Source organism: Bos indicus x Bos taurus, chromosome 9 (assembly GCF_003369695.1).
Source record: "Bos indicus x Bos taurus breed Angus x Brahman F1 hybrid chromosome 9, Bos_hybrid_MaternalHap_v2.0, whole genome shotgun sequence".
Taxonomy (NCBI): domain Eukaryota; kingdom Metazoa; phylum Chordata; class Mammalia; order Artiodactyla; family Bovidae; genus Bos; species Bos indicus x Bos taurus.
The window spans coordinates 92,214,118-92,235,918 of record NC_040084.1 but is presented as its reverse complement, the minus strand read 5'-3'; the positions used below and the strand labels follow the sequence as shown (position 1 = coordinate 92,235,918).

Sequence of the window (21,801 nt, the reverse complement as noted above, 5' to 3'; positions counted from 1 at the left end):
CATGGACTGCAGCCTACCAGGCTCCTCTGTCCATGGGATTTTCCAGGCAAGAGTACTGGAGTAGAGTGCCATTGCTATCTCCTCATTTTAGAAAAATAAGTGTAGAATTATTTTATGCCTCACTCAGCTTTGTCTAACATACCATATTTTTCATATCTTTTTTAAGAAATAAAACATTATAAATATGTTTGGAACCCCTTTTTCCCTCCTGTGAATTGACCTGTCTAAAAATCGATACTCAGTATTGCCATGAATATGTTTTGCTTGCTCTGCAGATATAGATAGATACACACATGCACATGGAGAGTAAACGATAAATAATCTTTTGACGTTTTCCTGTGAGTGCAGTCACACTGTACCTGTCTTCTGTCAGTTATTTGCTCTATTTGGGGATTTATGTTGGAAACCCTTGTTATTCATTGTAAATATTATTTAGTCCATTGTCAGAATTACCACAGTTTAATTATTCATTCACCTATTGATGGATCTTTGTTTTTTGGATACTACATACAGTGTTGCAGTGAATATCCTTATAAATATCTCCTGCGAAGCAGGTCTCTAGAATATAGTCATAAAGGTAAACCTGACGGATTACAGCAGTTTACTCAACTTTAACTTTACTGTATATTGCCAGATTATAGTCCAAAATGCTTGTACCAGTTCCCACTCACTAGTAGCATATGAGAATTCCTATTGCTCCATATACTCCCCAGTACTAGGTTCTGTTAAGTCGTTTCTCTGTGTGTAAGTTTTATTTCATGAAATACGAAATTGTATCTAAAATGGTTTTAATATGCATATCCCTGATCTGTAATTTACTTGAGCTTAGTTTATGATTATAGTTCGTTTGGGTTGCTACAATGTTTCTCTTCGTATTTTCTATTAGTTTATCTTTTGATTATTGATCTGTAGGAGTTTCTTCTATATTCTGAGCACTAATCCTTTGTCCGGAGAAGGCAATGGCACCCCACTCCAGTTCTTTTGCCTAGAAAATCCCATGAACAGAGGAGCCTGGTAGGCTGCAGTCCATGGGGTCGCTAGAGTCGGACACGACTGAGCAACTTCACTTTCACTTTTCACTTTCATACATTGGAGAAGGAAATGGCAACCCACTCCAGTGTTCTTGCCTGGAGAATCCCAGGGACGAGAAGCCTGGTGGGCTGCTGTCTATGGGGTCACACAGAGTCAGACACGACTGAAGCGACGCAGCAGCAAATCCTTTGTCACATAAGAGTTTCAAATACCTTCTCTCAGTCTGTGACCTATCTTTATAGTGTTTTCATTATACAAAAAGTTCTTAAGTAGAACAATATATATCAGTCTTTTGTGACTACTGCTTTTGCATTATTAAAGTCTTCCTGCCATGGGAGTCATAGATATTTACTCATAAAATTTTTAAATTTTAGTTTTCACTTACTGTTAATTCACTTGGAATTTATTTTTGGTTGATAAGATATGGGCCTACACAGTCCTCTTTGTCGATTCCTGCTTATACCACAGTCACCAAATGATCCATCCTCCTCCCTCTAGCAGTCCACATGTGCTTGGGTCTCTGAGGTTTTTGTTCCATGGGTATATTTGTGCCTCTAACAATATGATCCTGCCTTAATTTTGATATCTGGCAAGGTGAATGCCCCCGTGTCACCTCCACAGAGCAGCCCCCTGCCCCGCATTGTTGACGTTCTTCTGGAGTGCCCTGGGGTATTCTTGGCCCTTTACTTTTTCATATAATGTTTATATGGAATTTAAAGTTCTTTTTAAAAATCCTTTGGGGATGTTGATTGAATTGTATATATTTATGAGTTAATTCACATATGTCTACTTTTAAAATAAAAATGTTTGGGTGCTTAAAAGAAAATAAGTTTTTTGTTTAAAAAAAAAAGTTCTCAAAATCAGCCAATTCAAGAGTTCTAAATATTCATGGTTGTATTACATTTAAATAAAGGACATACCATTGGAAATGTTCATTGAGACTTTGGGGTAGTTCATAAAACTAAAGCGTCTTGAATTCATTATTCTTGCTGTTTTCACCTGTCTATATTTATGGATTACTTGTTTCATACAGTATCTTCTACCTTGAAAATCCCAATAGCCAGTGGTAGGGAAATTTTCTAATTTGATTTCTTTTAAGTGCATTGTGTGTATAACTCATACTTCATAGATGTACCTCAGTTAGTGTCGAAGGAAAATGTTCCCCGTGTTGGCTATGTATCATGTTAGATAGATAGCCCATGCTTTTAAAATTTACCTCAAAACAATGTACCTGTGTTCATAGATGATGAATGAGTTTTTTGCCAAAATTCCTCTTGGTCCTTCCGCAGAGACTTACAGCTACTACTGGAAGCAAACAGCGAAGTCGCCTCTCCATCATGGCCCAGTACCTCTGCGACGTTCAGCACATCTTGACAATTCCAGGTCAGGCTTTTGTGCCCAAACCAGAGGTGAGTTTCTGATTATTTGTTTTAAACAGTATAGTATACTAGGACTAGGATGTGTGAGGATGTGTCATAGAAAATTATCTCTAGAATCTGATCTTCTATGCAAACTGTACCATAACTTTTTCCTTCCCTCTCCTAAAACCATAAAAATCACAGTGGTGGATCAGTTCAGTTCAGTCGGTCAGTCGCATCTAACTCTTTGCGACCCCATGGACTGCAGCACGTAAGGCCTCCCTGTCCATCACCAACTCCCAGAGTTTAGTTAAACTCATGTCCGTTGAGTCAGTGATGCCATCCAACTATCTCATCCTCTGTCATCCCCTTCTCCTTCCACCTTCAATCTTTTCCAGCATCGGGGTCTTTTCCAGTAAGTCAGCTCTTCACATGAGGTGGCCAAAGTATTCGAGTTTCAGCTTCAACATCAGCCCTTCCAATGAATATTCAGGACTGATTTCCTTTAGGATGAACTGGTTGGATCTCCTTGCAGTCCAAGGGACTCTCAAGAGTCTTCGCCAACACCATACTTCAAAAGCATCAATTCTTCGGTGCTCAGCTTCTTTATAGTCCAACACTCACATCCATATATGACTACTGGAAAAACCATAGCCTTGACTAGACGGACCTTTGTTGGAGAAGTAATGTCTCTGCTTTTTAATATGCTGTCTAGGTTGGTCATAACTTTCCTTCCAAGGAGTAAGTGTCTTTGAATTTCATGGCTGCAGTCAACCATCTGCAGTGATTTTGGAGCCCCAAAAAATAAAGTCAGCCACTGTTGCCACTGTTTCCCCATCTATTTGCCATGAAGTGATGGGACTGGATACCATGATCTTAGTTTTCTGAATGTTGAGCTTTAAGCCACTCTTTCACTCTCCTCTTTCACTTTCTTCAAGAGGCTCTTTAGTTCTTTGTTTTCTGCCTTAAGGGTGGTATTATCTGCATATCTGAGGTTATTGATAATTCGCCCAGCAATCTTGATTCCAGCTTGTGCTTCATCCAGCCCAGCGTTTCTCAAGATGTGCTCTGCATGTAAGTTAAATAAGCAGGGTAACAATATACAGCCTTGACGAACTCCTTTTCCTATTTGGAACCAGTCTGTTGTTCCATGTCCAGTTCTAACTGTTGCTTTCTGATCTGCATACAGATTTCTCAGGAGGCAGATCAGGTGGTCTGGTATTCCCATCTCTTTCAGAATTTTCCAGTTTGTTGTGATCCACACAGTCAAAGGTTTTGGCATAGTCAATAAAGCAGAAATAGATGTTTTTCTGGAACTCTGTTGCTTTTTCGGTGATCCAGTGGATGTTGGCAATTTGATCTCTGGTTCCTCTGCCTTTTCTAAAACCAGCTTGAACATCTGGAAGTTCACGGTTCTCATACCATTGAAGCCTGCCTGGAGAATTGTGCAGTAGTTTGAACACTCTTTGGCTTTACCTTTCCTTGGGATTGGAATGAAAACTGACCTTTTCCAATCCTGTGGCCACTGCTGAGTTTTCCAAATTTGCTGGCATATTGAGTGCAGCACTTTCACAGCATCATCTTTTAGGATTTGAAATAGCTCAACTGGAATTCCATCACCTCTGCTGGCTTTGTTCATAGTGATGCTTCCTAAGGCCCACTTTGACTTCACATTCCAGGATGTCTGGCTCTAGGTGAGTGATCATACCATCATGATTATCTGGGTCGTGAAGATCTTTTTTGTATAGTTCTTCTGTGTATTCTTGCCACCTTTTCTTAATATCTTCTGCTTCTGTTAGGTCCATACCATTTTTGTCCTGTATTGAGCCCATCTTTGCATGAAATGTTCCCTTGGTGTCTCTAATTTTTCTGAGTGGATAGTTAGCTCTTAATCTGATTTTTCTTCTCCTTAAACAGAATGACCAAACATCTAGGTTTATATGTGTTACCCTGATGGTGGTATTATCATTACTATAAATGTTTTCATCTTGAAGTTGTATTTTGTCCACTGCCTTTTCTGCATCTAGTGAGATCATCACATGATTTTCTTTCATTTAATTGATGTGTCATGTGTTACATTTATTGATTAGCATATGTTGAATCATCTTTACATCCCAGGAATGAGTCCCACATCATCATGGTATATAATCCTTTTGTGTTCTCAAATTTGGTTTGCTAATATTTGGTGAGAATTTTTCATCTGTATTCATTAGGGATATTGGTCTACAGTTTTCTTGTGGTAGCCTTATCTGGCCTTGTTTTCAGGTAAATGCTGTTTTCATAGAATGAGTTTGGAAATATCCCCTCCTCCACAGTTTTTCGGAAGTGTTTGAGAAGGATTGATTTTAATTCTTCTTTGAACGGTAGAATTTTTTAGTTAAGCCGTCTGGTCCTGGGGTTTTCTGTGTTGGGAGGCTTTTGATTACTGATTCAATTTCTGCTTGCCATTGGTCTGTTCAGATTTTCTGTTTCTTCCTTATTCAGCCTTGGTTGGTTGTGTGTTTCTAAGAACGTATCCGTTTCCTCTGAGTTGTCTCATTTGTTGGCATATAATTTGTTCATGGTTGTCTTGTCTGTTCCTGTGTGTTTCTTTAGTCTCAGTTGTAATGTCTCCTTTTTCATTTCTGATTCTGAGTCTTCTTTTTTCTTAGTCTGGCTAAAGGTTTGTCACTTTTAATTTTTCAAAGAACCAGCTTTTGGTTTTGCTTTTTTATTTTTCAATAAACTCCATTTATTTCCACTCTGGTCTTTATTTCCTTCTGCTAACCTTGTTCTTTTTCTAATTTCTTGAGGTATAAAGTTAGGTTGTTTGAGATTTTTTTAAGTTCTTAATATATGTATGTATTGCTGTAAACATCTCAGAACTGCTTTTGCTACATTCTATAGTTTTTCAATATGTTGTATTTTCATTTATTATGTGAGATTTATTTCTCTTTTGACTTCTTCTTTGACCAGTTGGTTGTTCAGAAGTCTGTTATTTAGTTTCCACATATTTGTAGATTTTCCAGCTTTCCTCTTGTTGATTTCTACTTTCAATACCATTGTGGTCAGAAAAGATAATAGGTGTGATTTCCATCTTTAATTTTCTGAGATTTGTGCCTTATCATGATCTATACTAGAAAATGTCCCGTGTGCATTTGAAGAATGTGTATTCTCTGCTGTTGTGTGGAATGTTCTTTATATGCTTAAGTCCATTTACTCTAGAGTACGATTTAATTCCAACAATTTCATTGTTGATTTTCTGTCTGGATGATCTGTCTGTTGCTGACAGTGGCATATTGAAGTTTGTTACTCTTAACTGCGTTGTCATCTATTTCTCCCTTAGGATTTGCTTAATATATTAAAGTACTCCAATGTTGAGTGTATATATATTTACTACTGTAGTATTTTAAAGATGTAGTGACCCTTTTATCATTATGTAACAACCTTGTTTGTCTCTTGTTAACCAGTTTTTGGCTTGAAGTCTCTCTTATCTGATACACAAATGGCTCGGCCCCTTTTCTTTTGATTTCAACTTCCAACCCTACACTTTGAGCCTATGTGTGTCTTTAGAGTTGAAGTGAGCTTCTTGTAGGTAGCATATAGTTGTTGTTGTTGTTGTTTTAATTTCAATTGGAGGATAATTACTTTACTGTGATGGTTCTGCCATACGTCAGTGTGAATTGGCTGTGGGTATCCATGAACCCTCCCTCCCTCGCCTGTCCCCACCCTCTCCCCTGTGTTGTCATGGAGCACCAGCTTTGGGTGCCCTGCTTCATACATCAAACTCGCACTGGTTACCTGTTTCACCTGTGATAAGGTATGTGTTTCTTTTTTCTCAAATCATCCCACCCTCCCCTCCTCCTGCTGAGTCCAAAATTCTTTTCTTTATGTCTGTGTCTCCTTTGCTGCCCTGTACATAGGATTTTCGGTACCGTCTTTCTAGATTACATATATATGCGTTAATATATGGTATTTGTCTTTCTCTTTCGGACTTCACTCAGTATAATAGGCTCTAGGTTCATCCACCTCATTAGAACTGACTCAAATGCCTTTCTTTTTTATAGCTGAGTAGTATTCCATTGGGTATGTGTACCACAACTTCCTTATCCAGTCATCTGCTAATGGACATCTAGGTTGCTTCCATGTCCTAGCTGTTGTACATAGTGCTGCAGTTAACATTGGGTATCTTCTTCAGTTCTGGTTTCCTGGGGGTATGTGCCCAGTAGTGGGATTGCTGGTTTCTATTGTAGTTTTATTCCTGGTTTTTTAAGAATCTCCATACTGTTCTCCATAGTGGTTGTATCAGTTTGCATTCCCACCAACAGTGTACAAGGATTCCCTTTTCTCCTCACCCTCTCCAGCATTTATTGTTTGTAGACTTTTTGATGATGCCCATTCTGACCAGTGTGAGATGATACCTCATTGTGGTTTTGATTTGTATTTCATGAGCAGTGTTGGTTTGTTTTTTTTTGTTTTTTAATCCATCTAGTCATTGTGTGTCTTTTGATTGGTGAATTCAGTTCATTTATATTAGATTATTGACAGAGGATTTACCACTGCTCTCTTCCTTATGCCTTCTGGTTATTTTGTATCACACTGTTTTTTCCCTCTCTGTGTCTGTCTATCTTTCTAATGTGGTGGGTTTCCATAGTCATTTACTCAATCTTTCCTTTTCTATCTTTCATGACTCTAGAGTTTGGCTTTGTGTTTAACATATGGCTTACCTAAAAAAATCTCAGAAATAAAATGGTTCTTCTTATGCTGATATCACCTTATCTTTATTTGTCTATAAAGATTCTACCCTTTTACTCTTCCACTTATATATCTTTATCACAATTTATCTCTTTTAGTGCTGTGAATTCATTGAGAAATTGTAATAGCTTTCCTTAAGCCTTTATGCTATAAGTAAGTGGTTAACATACCATTCTAATAGGGTTAAAGTTTTCTAATTCTGACTATTTTTCACCTTTTCCAGGGTATTGTGAACTTTTATTGTCAGTAAATAATGTATTCTTATTTCAGTTTGAAGAATTCCTTTTACCATTTCTTTCAAGGAGGTATAGTGGTGTGAACTCCCTCAGTTTTTGTTTTCTGGGAAAGCCTTTATTTCTTCTTCATATTTGAAGGATAACTTTGACAGATAATTGGCTGGCGATTTTTATCTTTTAACACTTTGAATATGTCATTCCACTCTCTCCTGGCCTGTAATATTTCTGCTGAGAAATCTGCTGTTAGCTCAGAGAGAGTTTCTTTGTAGGTTACTTCCTCCCCATGCCCCCACCCCATGCCGTTAAGATTCTTTCTCTATCATTGATTTTTGACAGTTTCATTATAATGTATCTTGGATAAGGTCTTTTGTATTGAGGTGATAGGATGTTCTTTTAGCTTCTTGGACATGTATGCTAGGTTCTTTCCCCAGGTTTGAGAAGCTGTCAGCAATTATTTTTCTAAATATACCCTCTGCTCTCTTCTCCTCAACATAGATCAATTATTCTTATATTTGGCTTTCTCCTCATACCTGATAGGTCTCAGGGTTTCTTCACTTTTAAAAATTTTATCTCACTCCTGAGTCATTCCTAAATTCCCGTCTTTCAAGTTCCTAATTCCTTCTTCAGTCTTATCTGCCCTTTCTTAAGCTTTCTAATGTATTTTTCAGTCTGATCTGCCCTTTCTTAAGCTTTCTAATGTATTTTTCATCTCATTCATTGAATTTTTCAGCTCCAGAATTGGGTTATTTTTTAAAATTTCAGTCTCTTTGGTAAAGACCTCATTCTGTTCATTAATTTTATTCTTGAGTTCATCAAATTGCCTTTCTGAGTTTGAAAGTGAAAGTGTCAGTCACTCAGTCACTGACTCATTGTGACCCCATTGGATGTAGGCCCCCCAGGCTCCTCTGTCCATGGAGTTCTCCAGGCAAGAATACTGGAATGGATTGCCGTTTCCTTCTCCAGGGCATCTTTCCAACCCAGGGATCGAACCTGGTTCTCCTGCATTACAGGCAGATTCTTTACCATCTGAGCCACCAGGGGAAAGCTCTGAGTTTACTTGTGGCCCATTGAGTTTCATCATAACAGCTATTTTCAGTTCTTTATAAGTTAGATTACAGTATCCTGTGCCTTTGAGTTTAGTTACTGGAGAACAATCATTTTCTTTTTGTGATACCGTATTACCCTGATTTTCATTGTGTTTGACTGGAATGTGCCTCTGCCGTTGCTTTTAAAGTAATACACTTACTTGTTTACTTTGGTAAACGTAATAGAAACCCTTGTTTTCCAGACGGTGGCTCTGTAGCTCAGGTTTTTGGTGTCTGTTTCTGATCTGGTTTTGGGGCTACACTCTGGATGGGGGGCAGTGGTGGGGAGTGTTTTTAAAAAAAAAAAAAAGTGCTGTAGGAAAAGCTGGTGGCAGAGTGGAGGGAGGTTTGGGCTCAGTGCTGGAGGCTTTGCATGCTCACAGCCCAGTGAGGACACCCTCAAGTGGGGATGCTTCCAGGGGTCCAAGGCAGACAGCAGGTAACAGTACCTTCCCTGCCCTCTGTTATACTCATCTGCCTCGTTCCCTTTCCTCTCCCTCCCCTCAGTCATAGAGGTTTCTCAAAAATCCAGATGCTGCTGGAGAGAATCAGGTCCCTCCAGTTGTAACCTGTACAGCTGGGCAGTCAGCCACTCGCCCCTTTCTCTTTCCATCTCCTCTGTGAGGCAAGTTCTCACTGTCCTGATGAAAACTCAGCCCTAGGCAGGGAGAGGGACTGACTCCTTGAGTTCCTCCTCCTCGCCCCCAGGCTGGTCTCTGTTGTGCTCCAGTGGCGTGCCTGGTTCTCCCTTTGACTGGCTGACCTCCACAAGTTCTCAGTGCCCTGCATGTCCGCCATGGATTTCAGTCTCCAGTTTTGCTTGCCCCAGCCCTGCCCCCATCAGTCACTGGGGGTAGGGTCGGCTCACCACCATCTTTGGGCCCAAAGCCCCCTCCAGGATCCTGTCTCCTTTGTGCAGCGCAGAAAGTCTGCTGGTTGGTCTGGTGCGAATGATGAGCTGTAAGTGAGAGGACTGAAAGAAGCGGCTCATTGCTGCCAAGGTGCTGATGCCACTCTCAGAATCCAAATGTTTTTTATTTGTAATGATTTCCCCCACTTTTTGGAGAAACTTTGTTTTGACAGCTTTGCTTGTGATGAGTCATCTGTGGAAAAATAGTTGGATATTAAACTAGGCTCTGACTATTATATGCTAATCACAGTAGAATAAAAGCTAAGTACAGAAACAAAGCTTCTTTGCCAGAAATACAAACCAATAAGCCAGTGTCTAGTTTAACAAAACCACTGCTGGATGAATTACTACAGGACATACATGTAGTATAAAATCTTATTTCTTCATTGAAGGTACACTGAGCCCCAACTGCATGAAAAGCCCTAAGCTAGGCAGAGAGGTGGTGGTAACAGGAATGACAAATCAGACATCTCCCTTCAGGAGTTCACAGCTAGTGAGGAGCAGTTTTCTTCTTGTTGAAACGCAAGTATAAAGTCTTGCAAAGCTTCCTTTGGATTCTTTGACATTCACTGATATAAGTAGATATCATGAAAAATTGTGTTATGTGGTTTTTAGATTTAGGTGTAGGTGTATGTTATTGGTTTAGAATGGAGCCCCTGACCAGTAGCATTCGACCTGTTTGTACCTACTGAATCATGACCTGAGGCATCTCCGTGGCCTTTGCTGCCAGCTTCTACTTCCTCTGCCACGTCAGTCACAGTTACCCAAGCTTTCCGGGGCCTTTAGGAATTCAGTCCGTCTTCCACTTTTATAGCAGACTTAATTGTCATCTTTTTCTTAATCAAACTCAGTATTACCTTCCTTCAGCATGTCAAGCTTTCAGACATTGTAAATAACTTCTTCCAAAATAATAGATCCTTTTAGATCCTAGACAGAATTTGTTTGAAGATACCTTTTGGCTCATCAGATTTAACACATTGGTGCTCTCAGGGATTTTTTGCCCTAGAACAGGTGGCCACTGTAATGAAGACCAAGTCACCATAGAGCTTTCTCTCTTCTTATAAGGCATATATATGTGTGTGTACAAGACTTTCAATAGTATAAGACCCAGTTATATCAGGAACCAAGATCTTTACTTTAGGCTTTTATATTGGTGGTTATCATTGTCATCCAGAATCTTCAGGCTTTTTACCAGAGGTTTCTTAGAGTGGGTATTAGAGTATTTTACTGGAAGGTTTTTCTTTGTTTTAGTTACCTAGTTGAGAGTAATTGATGGTGTTTGGAGGTTATTATCAACTTTGTCTTTTATTTAAAAGGATAAGATCCACATGTAGTTTATTAAAGCACTTCGCAGGTGACTTAGTGGTGAAGAATCCACCTGCCAATGCAGAAGACCTGGGCTCGACCCCTGACTCAGGAAGATCCCCTGGAGAAGGAAATGGCAACCCACTCCAGTATTCTTGCCTGGAAAATTCCATAGAGGAACCTGGTAGGCTGCAATCTATGGGGTCGCAAAGAGTCAGACACAACTGAGTGACTGAACACGCACGTAGTTAACTAAAAGTACTTTCCCCTCCAGGACTAAGGCCTTATGAAAGTATTATTTGTAAAATAGCTAGCTGTGTCTTTGATTGTTTTTTCCCCCACTGAGGATGTTTGCTTTTTTGGCAAACTAAGCATGCAGAAGTTTTCTTTGCTTAGTTTTTATTGTGTTATAAATAATACATGTAGGTAATTTATTTGTAACCTAAGCAAATGGTAATCAAGGGAGAGAGAATGTATTATTATAAAGGAAACAAATGATTAAATTTTAGTTGTAAAAGAATATGCTACTTCTCTAAAGTAGTTTTACCATATTAGGGCAAATCAGGAGTACTCTGAGGAAAGCCAGAAAATATTTGACTGATTGTTAACATTGAGCAAATCTTTAAGAATTCGTTTTCATAAGAAAGGGGAAGAGTTTTTACAGAATTGATAAAAAATAACAGTATATGGCGGTCCTGCTGGCTAAATCCTTCTAAACAGAAGAAGAGAACGTCTCAAGCACAACACAGACAAAATATGCTCAGTGCTAAAATAGAGGTGCAGGCAGATTCCTGAAAGAGTTGAAAGGGGGAGGTTAATTCTCTGTATATGCTCAGAAGAAATTTACTAAAATTCAATACGTGTTCTTAATCAAATTCTAAGAATTAGATTTGGAGAAATTCTTTTGATATAACAAGAAAGGCTTACTTACAACCATCTTAGGATTTTTCCTGCGAGAATCGATTAACCCTTCTAATAATCAGTCTTTAACTAACTTAATCAAAATCAAGCTTTAATGACAGAACTTTCACTGCTGTAAACCTATTACAGCTACACCTGGCTCACTCTTGCCAGACTCTTCCCTCTCATTAACTTCTCTAGCGCAGTCCCCAAAGTTTGAACCCCAAATTCTTTTCTATTTACAGAAAACACAATCTCTTAGGTTCTTAAAATTAGACTAATCTGTCTATTCTAATTTTTCTTACAATTTGTAGTAAATGGATTTTTAAGTTAGAATTTTTTATAATTTTGTATTTTTCTTTCACTGAGTTAATAACATTATTTTACCAATTAGAAGACAAAATCTCTTTTGCAGTACAGATTCACAGTTGAAAAATGCTTCCATGAGAACATAAGATTAGTTTAAGTCTCTCAAGCTGGCATCTGAAAACCCCTGAGAATCCATACATTTCTGGGGTTCCACAGTAATTTTTTTCAATTAGACTGCACGTTGTCGTCAGTCTCCATATCCATGGTTCCACATTGGTAGACTTAGTCAACACCCAGATTAAAAATAGAAAAAAATTCCAGAACATTCCAAAAAGGAAAGCTTGAATTTGCCACTTATTGTCATCTATTTACATACCATTTACTTTGTATTAGGTATTATAAGTAATCGGAGATGATTGAAAGTATTTGGGAGGATGTATGTAGGATCTGTGCGAATGCTGTGCCACATTGTATAAGGGACTTACTTGAGTGTCCTTTGATTTTTGGAATCCATGGGGGTCCTAGAACCAGTGCCCCACAGATACTGAGAGACTGCCGTACTCAAGTGTGAGAAATCCTGAGCCATTAGCTATTCCCTCAAAATTTTATGTCACCTTTTTTCTGTTATAAATTGTGGTTGTGGATCTGCTGCTTTAACATCCTTTCCACATCACTGTCCTATACTCCAAGGTAGCAGAAAAGACACTTAGATACAATCTGAGAATTGCAGCAGGCCCTTCTGATTGATGTGACAGAGACACTGGTAGAAGAGCTAGAAGTGCTTTCAAGTCAGCTGGTCCTCCTGGAATTCCAGTGCTCCTAGTTCTGAGAACTTGGTCATGTTAATAGGCTGAGTTTTAATACATCAAATAGGGTAGTAATGTCACCCTTAGTGTTGTTGGTGAGGAATAGAAATAATCGAGATGCAGTGCCTAACAGGAGTAGCTCACACAAGGAGACAGTTAAAGGTAGATCTTACTGTTATCAGTTCAGTCACTTAGTCGTGTCCGACTCTTTGTGACCCCATGAGCTGCAGCACGCCAGGCCTCCCTGTCCATCCCCAACTCCTGGAGCTTGCTCAAACTCATGTCCATTGAGTCGGTGATGCCATCCAACCATCTCATCCTCCGTCGCCCGCTTCTCCTCCTGCCCTCAATCTTTCCCAGCATCAGAGTCTTTTCCAGTGAGTCAGTTCTTCACTTCAGGTGGCCAGAGTTTTGGAATTTCAGCTTCAGCATCAGCCTTCCCTTGAATGTTCAGGATTGATTTCCTTTAGGATGGACTGGCTTGATCTACCTGAAGTCCAAGGGACTCTTCAAGAGTCTTCTCCAACACAACAGTTCAAATGCATCAATTCTTTGGCGCTCAGCTTTCTTTATAGTCCAACTCTCGCATCTATACATGACTACTGGAAAAGCCTGAGCTTTGACTAGACGAACCTTTGTTGGCAAAGTAATGCCTCTGCTTTTTAATATGCTGTCTAGATTGGTCATAGCTTTTCTTCCAAGGAGTAAGGGTCTTTTAATTTCATGTCTTCAATCACCATCTGCAGTGATTTTGGAGCCCCAAAAATAAAGTCTGTCACTTTCCCCATCTGTTTGCCATGAAGTGATGGGACCGGATGCCATGATCTTAGTTTTCTGAATGTTGAGTTTTAAGCCAACTTTTTTACTCTTCTCTTTCACTTTCATTAAGACGCTTACTGTTATGGTTATAAACAATTATTTATGGACTAGTTGTAATATCCTAATAAAGTAATGTGGATTATAACTTTTAAGACGTATAATTTATATCTTGTCTATTTAGAAGTATGGTATATGGAGCAAGTAACACCCTAACATAGTACAGATTGAAAGCATAAAATTGTGTCAGTACAATCTTAGATGAATTAAAGATGTTACACCCCTGACATAAAGGTCAGCACTTTGGGGCATCCACACGTGACCTTTGATAACAACAGCAGTTTAGAGGCTTTCAGCTGCACTTGCCCGCAGCTCTTGAGGCCTCAACCTCTGGTAAAATAATCTTAAGCTTAGTCAATGGATGAGTCTACAGAAGATACAGGGGAGTACCTTGATGTACCACTGTCAGTCAGTCTGACTCCACCTCCTGGAAGCAGTGGTGCCCTGACCTTCAGTAGAGTCAGCCCCTGATCCATGAGCCATTAGCATCCAGTACCCACAACAGCTGGGGGAGCGGAGTTAGGGGTATGGTGCCACCCACAGCTCTGGTTTCTGCCACTAGACAAAGCTGTCACATTCCTTATGTGGCCTTCTCTGACCTGGTTACCTGGGAAGTTCAAAACTAAAGTTCATATTTAATTGCTTTAACAACTGTAAACCAGGATTATTCCTGTCTTCCTTTTCTTTGTGATTTTAGCCTGTCTTCTTTATCTTTTGGTTTTTGTATTTATTGGGCCAGCAGTTTTATTTTAAATTGTCTCAAATGCTTTTTGGAAGTGGATGAGTCTAAAAGAAAAACGTGTAAATTAAAAGTCAGTTTTATAATTAGAAAAATACCAGCATTGTCCTCCTTAAAAATCAGATAAAACAAGTGTTGAATAGAAAAAAAAGTATTTACAATTATAATCCATTTTAATTATGCTTAATTATAATTCAACTTAATTAGTTATGCTTTCATATGTACTCAAGAGTAAAATAAGCAATAAATATAAATCCAGGGAGGAAACAAAATTGCTTTTTTGCAGATGATACATTTTATTTATAAAACACAATGAAATGAACAAAATTGTTGGAGGTAAACAGAAATATGCAACAAATTTTGCAAAATTACACGCTATGATGGAAATCCTTTAAAGTCAATAAAGTTAGTATATTCTCAAGTCATATAGCTAAAAATACAGATGACATTTGCTTAGAAGATATTTTGACCACTCAAAAGGAATATATACATAAATGCATTCCTAATACCCATGTGAAGTCATATCTTTATTTTAGATCTTTGATGATGATACAGGAGAGAATGACCTATCAAATAAAACAGCTGTAAAATATTTTAGTCTGTACTTCATATGCACAATTCAAACTTATTTATTCACATAAAAGATAACTTCCCACTATTAATGCATAATGAAGTAGCCTTTCCCCCTTTACCATTATGTTATGAACAATAACTAAGCTTAAATGAATAATTAGAAACAGCTGTGTGCGGTGTTTCTTTTGCACATTGGAAAATCCAGTTTTTATTTTCTTTAAATATTTGAATTACATACAAGATAATCTAACTTTTAAAGCATTCTTTATTCTTTAAAACATTTTCATAACCATTAATTGAAGCACCTCATTTGTAAAAACGTTTTTAACATGAATCAAACTTAAGAAAAAATGACAACTTGAAAGTAACCTTTAGCATTCAAATACTAATCAGTGTGATATTAAATGATAGGGGCAAATCAAAAATGCTAGAGGTAAATGAACCTAATCTGGAGAGTCCTCTTGTTAGCAGCCACAAGAGGGCAGTTCATAAGCATTTTAAAACAGATTCTTCTTGTTTTCACTTAGCTTATACATAATGCTTTAAAAGTCCTAGAGATTTCAGTTTGGGTTTAGTTTGATTTTGCTTTGCTGTGGTAGCATTTACCAATTTCCTTTATTTCCACCTAATCTTTGAATGCCATATTGTATGGAGATTATATTTCCTAAAGTGTAAAAAATGTCCTCTGCCGGGAGGCCACAGTGGATGGGGACTCGAGGTTTGGGCCGCCTCTGAAACAAGTGGACATCTTCTGTGCGTAAGGTGCAGTCATACAATGGAGCTTGAAAACAGAAGTAAGTTACTGTCGTCAGGCAGAGATAGCAAAAGCAGATGATACCTGAATTAACACCAGGACAAGGTGCTTTTTATACTTAGTTCTTTTATGAAGTCCAATTAAATACCGGTTAGTAAGATGTAATGGCAGCCCACTCCAGTGCTCTTGCCTGGAGAACCCCAGGGAAGGGGGAGCCTGGTGGGCTGCTGTCTATGGGGTTGCACAGAGTCGGACACGACTGAAGTGACTTAGCAGCAGCAGTAAGATGTATCAACAGTTTATCTTTAAGAAGAAAAGGCTGTAAAATAATTGCCTTATTAATATAATCAGAACCGGTTTCTTTTATAAATCTTCAGGTAAAACATGATAATAATGGGAAAGTAATGTAAAACAGATATACACAAAATCTAGCATTTTGAAAAACTTCATTTTTAAAGTATTTCACATTCTTTGTAGAGAAAGTTAAGCACAATTCTGGTATTTAAAGACAAAAGTCACAGCAGGCACCTAAAAATTCCACGTGCATCACACAGTTCTTCACACATAGTCCTTCAGGCTGTATGCCGAACTGTCCTCTGGCTGTGCGGTGGAGACGGGCGGCTGCTTGCATGGGTGGAGCAAAGCTCCCGAATTCTTCTTCAGACAGGATGTGCAGAAGATCATGCCGGAGATCACCAGCAGCACGGCCGAAATGATTCCAAGGTAGACAGCTCCTCCAGGCTCATGTTTGTTGCTTTGTGGAACCGTCAAGTCCAGAAAGTTTGCAATGATCTCCTTTGTGTACCACACAGTTGGTATTAAACCAGAGGTCCCTGCAGACAGGAAACAAACTCCTCCAGCAAAACAGGCATGCCTCTTGGTTTCCGGGTCCCCTCCTAAGCGAGTGCACTCCATCCCCACTGTGGAAGTGCAGATCCCCACTGCAGACAGGATGCAGGCCAGGATCATGGCGGCCCTCGCAGCCTGCTCGTGGCTGGGGAGGGCCAGGACGGAGTACTTCAGAGTGCAGCTGAACATCCCGGTGCTGTACCACGTGCAGTCCATCCACAGCCCTTCCAGCCGCTCGATGGTCGTGATGATGTTGGAGCCCGCATCCATGTTCACCTTCCAGTTGGGTAGCAGTGTGGCCGCGAGGACTCCAGAGACCCCAGATAAGGCCAGGGCGAAAGCCAGGAGCTGGACACCCGCTGTGGCCATGACGTCGCTGCGACCTCTGTCCTCCCAGAAAACCCTGACGGCTCTCGGTCAGAATTGTAGCTATTTCTGCACAGTAGAAAACCAAGTAACAAAAGGCTGGGGAAAGAAGACAAGATCAGGACTGAAAGAAAGGACAAAGACTTCTGTGAACAGTGAAAACTGAGACACACCTGACGAGGCCTCCACAGGGGACGAGGTCACCGCTTCCCAGGAGAGAAGCTCACACCAGGCCCCCGGGGCTGCCGTTTCCTCAGTGATTTTGGTCAGGTGGTGCTTGGTGCATGGAGTCAAGGAAGGAGATGTCCACTTTGTTTCTTGACTTAAAATTTTAAAAAGTGTTTATTGGAGTGTAATTAATTTATAACATGTTACAGCTTCTGCTGTACAGCAAAGTCAATCAGTTATACGTATGTCCACTCTTTTTTGGATTCTATTCTCTGTAAGTCATTACAGAATATTGAGTAGCATTCCCTGTGCTATACAGTAGGTTCTTGTCAGTTATTTTATATATAGTAGTTTTACTTAAAATTTAAACCCTGCTGAAGTTGTCTATAGGGTAGGCCTGTACCTTGTTAGGAAATTTAGGCATTGAATTCCAGCCGTAGGATAGGTGATAAAGGATTTTAATAGTATGACAGGTTTTAAAAATGTTATTTCTAATTAAAATACCCTATTAGTAATAAGAATAGTTTAAACCCATCTGTTAAAATTGATTTATAAATATATATTAGAAAAATTTTCAGTACTGAAAAATGATTATTTTAAAAATCTGTTAAACACTCTTCATGCCATTCACATGGCCCAAGTGAATTGTTAAAGAAGGAGAAGAAAGTAATAGAAGGAACTCAAACTCACTAGCATGATATCTCTGATTTCCAATTTGGAAAATCTTTACCTAAGGCATGCCATTCGGAGAAGGCAATCGCACCCCACTCCAGTACTCGTGCCTGGAAAATCCTATGGACGGAGAGCCTGGTAGGCTGCAGTCCATGGGGTCGCTAAGAGTCGGACACGACTGAGCGACTTCACTTTCATGCAGTGGAGAAGGAAATGGCAACCCACTCCAGTGTTCTTGCCTGGAGAATCCCAGGGACGGGGGAGCCTGGTGGGCTGCTGTCTATGGGGTCACACAGAGTCGGACACGACTGAAGCGACTTAGCAGCAAGGTATGCCATTGCCTCCCTTCAGGTATAAGTTATTCAAAACTGAAACAACTGAGCCAGTGTCTTTTGCTTTTAAGAATGTGAGATCCTTTCTAGTGGGGACCAGAACCGTTCCCTGACCCAAATGAAGTCTGCTGCAAAACCGGTTATTCTAAATGATTCAGAAGTAGTGACATAGGATCTTGAAAGTACAAAGCAGAAGTAACCACATCATTTGTATTTGAGAAAGTAAGAAAAATAATTCACACTTTTCTTTGCACCCACCCTCCCTTTCTTTTTATAAGAGAGAAAAGATAGTGCTTGCTGTGTTTTAATCTGACAATATTTATTGCCTTCTTTGAGGAAAATATAATAGTTTCTGAAATACAGCAATACTGACTTTTGTGCATTTCCTAATTAACTTTTGAATGATGTGTTAGAATGGCTGTATGATGATTCATATCTGTTTCACACAAGGCAGTATGAGCTCTGAATCTAATAAGATACCTGGGTCACATCCTGGCTTTCCAGAACCCCGCTGTGCCTCATATCCTCTTCTGGAAGGTGGGAGGATTATAGTGTCTGTATCATGGAGGTACATACAGTAGTGAAGTTATCTAACCTGTGGAAGGTACTCAGTAAACTATAACTGACATTGTTATTAGTATTTTTAAATTTTATGTCATGTGACAGTTGATATTTAATGGCACCAATATTTAATGGTGTTTTTTTCCCTGTTTTTTTCCCTCTTCCTTCCTTAGGCCTATTCCATTCATTTTCATAGACTCTTAAAGGTGAAGGAAACCATAGGTCTATAATCTTGGCCATCACCATTGTTTCAGATTAGGACACTTAGGTGGTAGATCGCCTTAGCAGTAGATCGGCAGTGCCCACTTCCCGCTTCTGCCCCTCTCAGCGTCCTCACCCTGTCCGCCTCTGCCTACCACAGTAATTCCTGGTGAAATCCTCGTGTGTGCTTCCCGTGGGAAGCAGGGACAATGCTACTGCATCTGGAGGCAAAAACCACCGTTAATGGTCAACTTCCCTCACTCCCTTTCTCACCGAGAGAGAGAGAGACTCCAGAGGGAAGTAATAAGGCAAACGAGCAAATGGCTTAGCTTCAGAGACTCACCGAGGTCCATCATGTCTGGCTTTTGTGAGATATCTACGGTAATGCGACTCCATGCCTGTGTTCCCGCGAATATAGTTGTATAGTTCAGTATAGTTATAATAACATTGATTCCCCAAGAGGTTAAATCCTGGGCTGTCTGAATTCGATTGTTCTATTTTTGTTCATAATCTTAAAATGTAAATTCTACCGTTTCAGGATATTTCTCTGAGATTTTGAATTCTTAGAGTCAGTAGCATCAGAGTACCTCGGCTTTGCCTTCCATCCTACAGTTCATTCTTTCTCTGTTTTCCAAATTTCTTTTCATATCTGAGACCAAAATAAAAGTTATGGTTTCTAGAAAAAAAAAGTAAAGCACATGTCTGTAGTTTCATAACAGCTGTTTTCAGGTTTGAGTTCTAGCATTTCAGACTCCAGCCAGCTCACTCAGGTGCTGCCTTCTCAGACCACTCTCAGCTTAAGGGATTCTTTAAGAGTGAGACTGCTGTTAGCATTCCCTATCAGCATCTCATTTCTTTTTTTTTTTTTTTCACTTTGGTTGAGTAACCTTTATGTGTTGATCAGTCTGTGCAGTCTGTGCTCAGCTTCCCAATTATAACTCTTTTCTTCCCATTAACCAATACATTTTATAAATTACAGTGTATCTCAGACTTGCAGACAGCCTGTTCATCTTAATTAACAAGTGCTGGCAGTGATAAATTACAGACGGCCAAAATCAGTATAAACAATATGACACTGCATTAAGTTAGCACAGTGCTCACTTACTAGTGAATGTTGGACTCTTAAGTGCTTTCCTCTGCATAAAAAGCTTAGAATTCATTCTCCAAAATGAAGGTCACTCTTTTCCTTTCATAAAATATACTGGCATCTTAGCTATTGCTGTGAAATCTTTCCTCTCTGTCTCCAGCCATAAGCATGGTACAGTTTGTGGCCTGTTCTTTCATATTTCTGTCTCATAGAGAATAAAGGAATACTTTGTTTCAGTGGTTGTGGTGGTGAAATACTGTGAAAGTAGGCAAAAGCAGAGAGGTCACATGTGAAAACTTAGTTCTAAATAGCGCGCTCGTGCTTCCAAAATCTGCTGCATATAGAACAGAACCTATAATGTTAAATTCATGAGCTATTTCCCAAAGAAATTCTGAACTGGATTTCATGAAAATGTAAAGTCAGTTTTCCAGACAAGATTTATTTATATCAAATCTAGCATTTAAAAACAGCTTTACAACTTATAATTTAAACCAAGTTATACACGAAGGTCTATATTTAGATCCCCAAGCATTATGGAAGCTCCTCATTTTCCATACCTTTTGTCAGCAGCCTTCAGTATCTTAACTCTCTTCTGTCAGTCGCCTTCAGTTGAACCCCAACAAGGTCTGATGAGGAGACACCACATTCATGAGGCTCAGTTCACAGCTTCTGAATATTAATGATAAAACTCCACCAAGTTAACTTGCAGATAGCAACGAGCAACACAGAAATCTGGAGAGGTGAAAACTGCTGATGGTGCTAGAAGATAAATACCAGGTTCTCCATCTCATTTTTTGAGCTGTGGGAGAATTAAGACAAGAGAGGCGGGGAAGGGAGGGAGTTGTTGTTAAAACAGGATTTGTCGAAACCTGAAAGCTGAAAATGCTCTTGTGTCACAATATACAGAGGACGAATTATTTGGGTGCTGACAGCAAGACTTTCTTTTCTTTTAATATTATGTTTTAGTCCATAGTTATAATTTATTTTTGAATTTTTATCTATGTTGGGAGATACAGTTTATTACTTAATGTCCCCAATTAAACAATGTGGTCTGAAATATTTTTAACTAGATTGTGCTTTGCAAATGATAGTTCAGTGAGACTTTGTTTTTATCCTGGTGCTTCTGACTTGTGTGAAATCAAGATTTACAAAATTGGTAGCTTTCAGACTAAAAATTCAAAAGACAGGTTTAAACATATATATTTTGATAAAAGTAAAAAGAAAATCCAGTACCAGCTGATGACTAGAATCTGATCAGTAAACCTACAAGTGTTTTTCTAGGAAGGGTAAGAGGTGGGTATCCTGAATTTTCTTCTGTTAGCCTTTACACTGAGAAAGATTTCTAAAGTATCACTTAATAGATTTTAGAAAATGTTGTAAAGAAATTGCATCGAAATAATGTGGTGAAACATTTTAGATGAAACCAAAAGCAAACACTGAGGTGCTGAACCATGAATAATGGTACAGACATATTTCATCTTCATCTACTTTGGGTTCTCATTTTTTTCTACCTCAGTAATTTTAATTCTACAGGCTGTGTGTTTATAACCATTATGAGAACGGAAGATAATTTTACGTGTGGTTGGATGTTTAAATTTTTACTACTGCTAATAGCCATGTTAGATGTTATTCATTTCTTTAAAAAGCAGTGACTAATAAAAAGGCATGTTTCAGTTATCTGTTTCTTTCTCAGTTTTTTGTTGGTTGGTTTTAATCTTCTCTAAGTCTGGCATTTAGCACGATACGTATTGTTTCCTCCTCTTTGAAGTCGAATGTCTTTGCCTTTGTTTTTTAGCCATAGTGTTGTAATTCTGATACATAAACGTAACTTCCTTCTTTTATTTCATGAGATATATAAGCAGTTCTTTGTGTAAGTACTGGATGGAGTAGAGCTGAATCTCAGGCACTGACACTCCCAGCATTGCTGTCACTGCTGTGTCAGGAGTCC

General features: G+C 39.0%; 2 protein-coding genes across 2 annotated transcripts in view; one reads left to right on the top strand and one right to left on the bottom strand.

Annotated features, from left to right (window-relative positions):
* TFB1M (transcription factor B1, mitochondrial) overlaps window positions 1–21,801 on the top strand; it is a 67,118-nt gene that overhangs the window by 29,248 nt on the left and 16,069 nt on the right. Inside the window, exon 5 of the mRNA XM_027551913.1 lies at window positions 2,322–2,441. Coding sequence (XP_027407714.1) covers window positions 2,322–2,441 — 120 coding nt within the window. The remainder of the gene's footprint in view (window positions 1–2,321; window positions 2,442–21,801) is intronic.
* On the bottom strand, window positions 15,533–17,798 carry CLDN20 (claudin 20). Its single transcript, XM_027551914.1, has one exon. It carries the CDS (start codon window positions 16,833–16,835, stop codon window positions 16,176–16,178), a length of 660 nt encoding a protein of 219 aa, XP_027407715.1. The 5' UTR covers window positions 16,836–17,798; the 3' UTR covers window positions 15,533–16,175.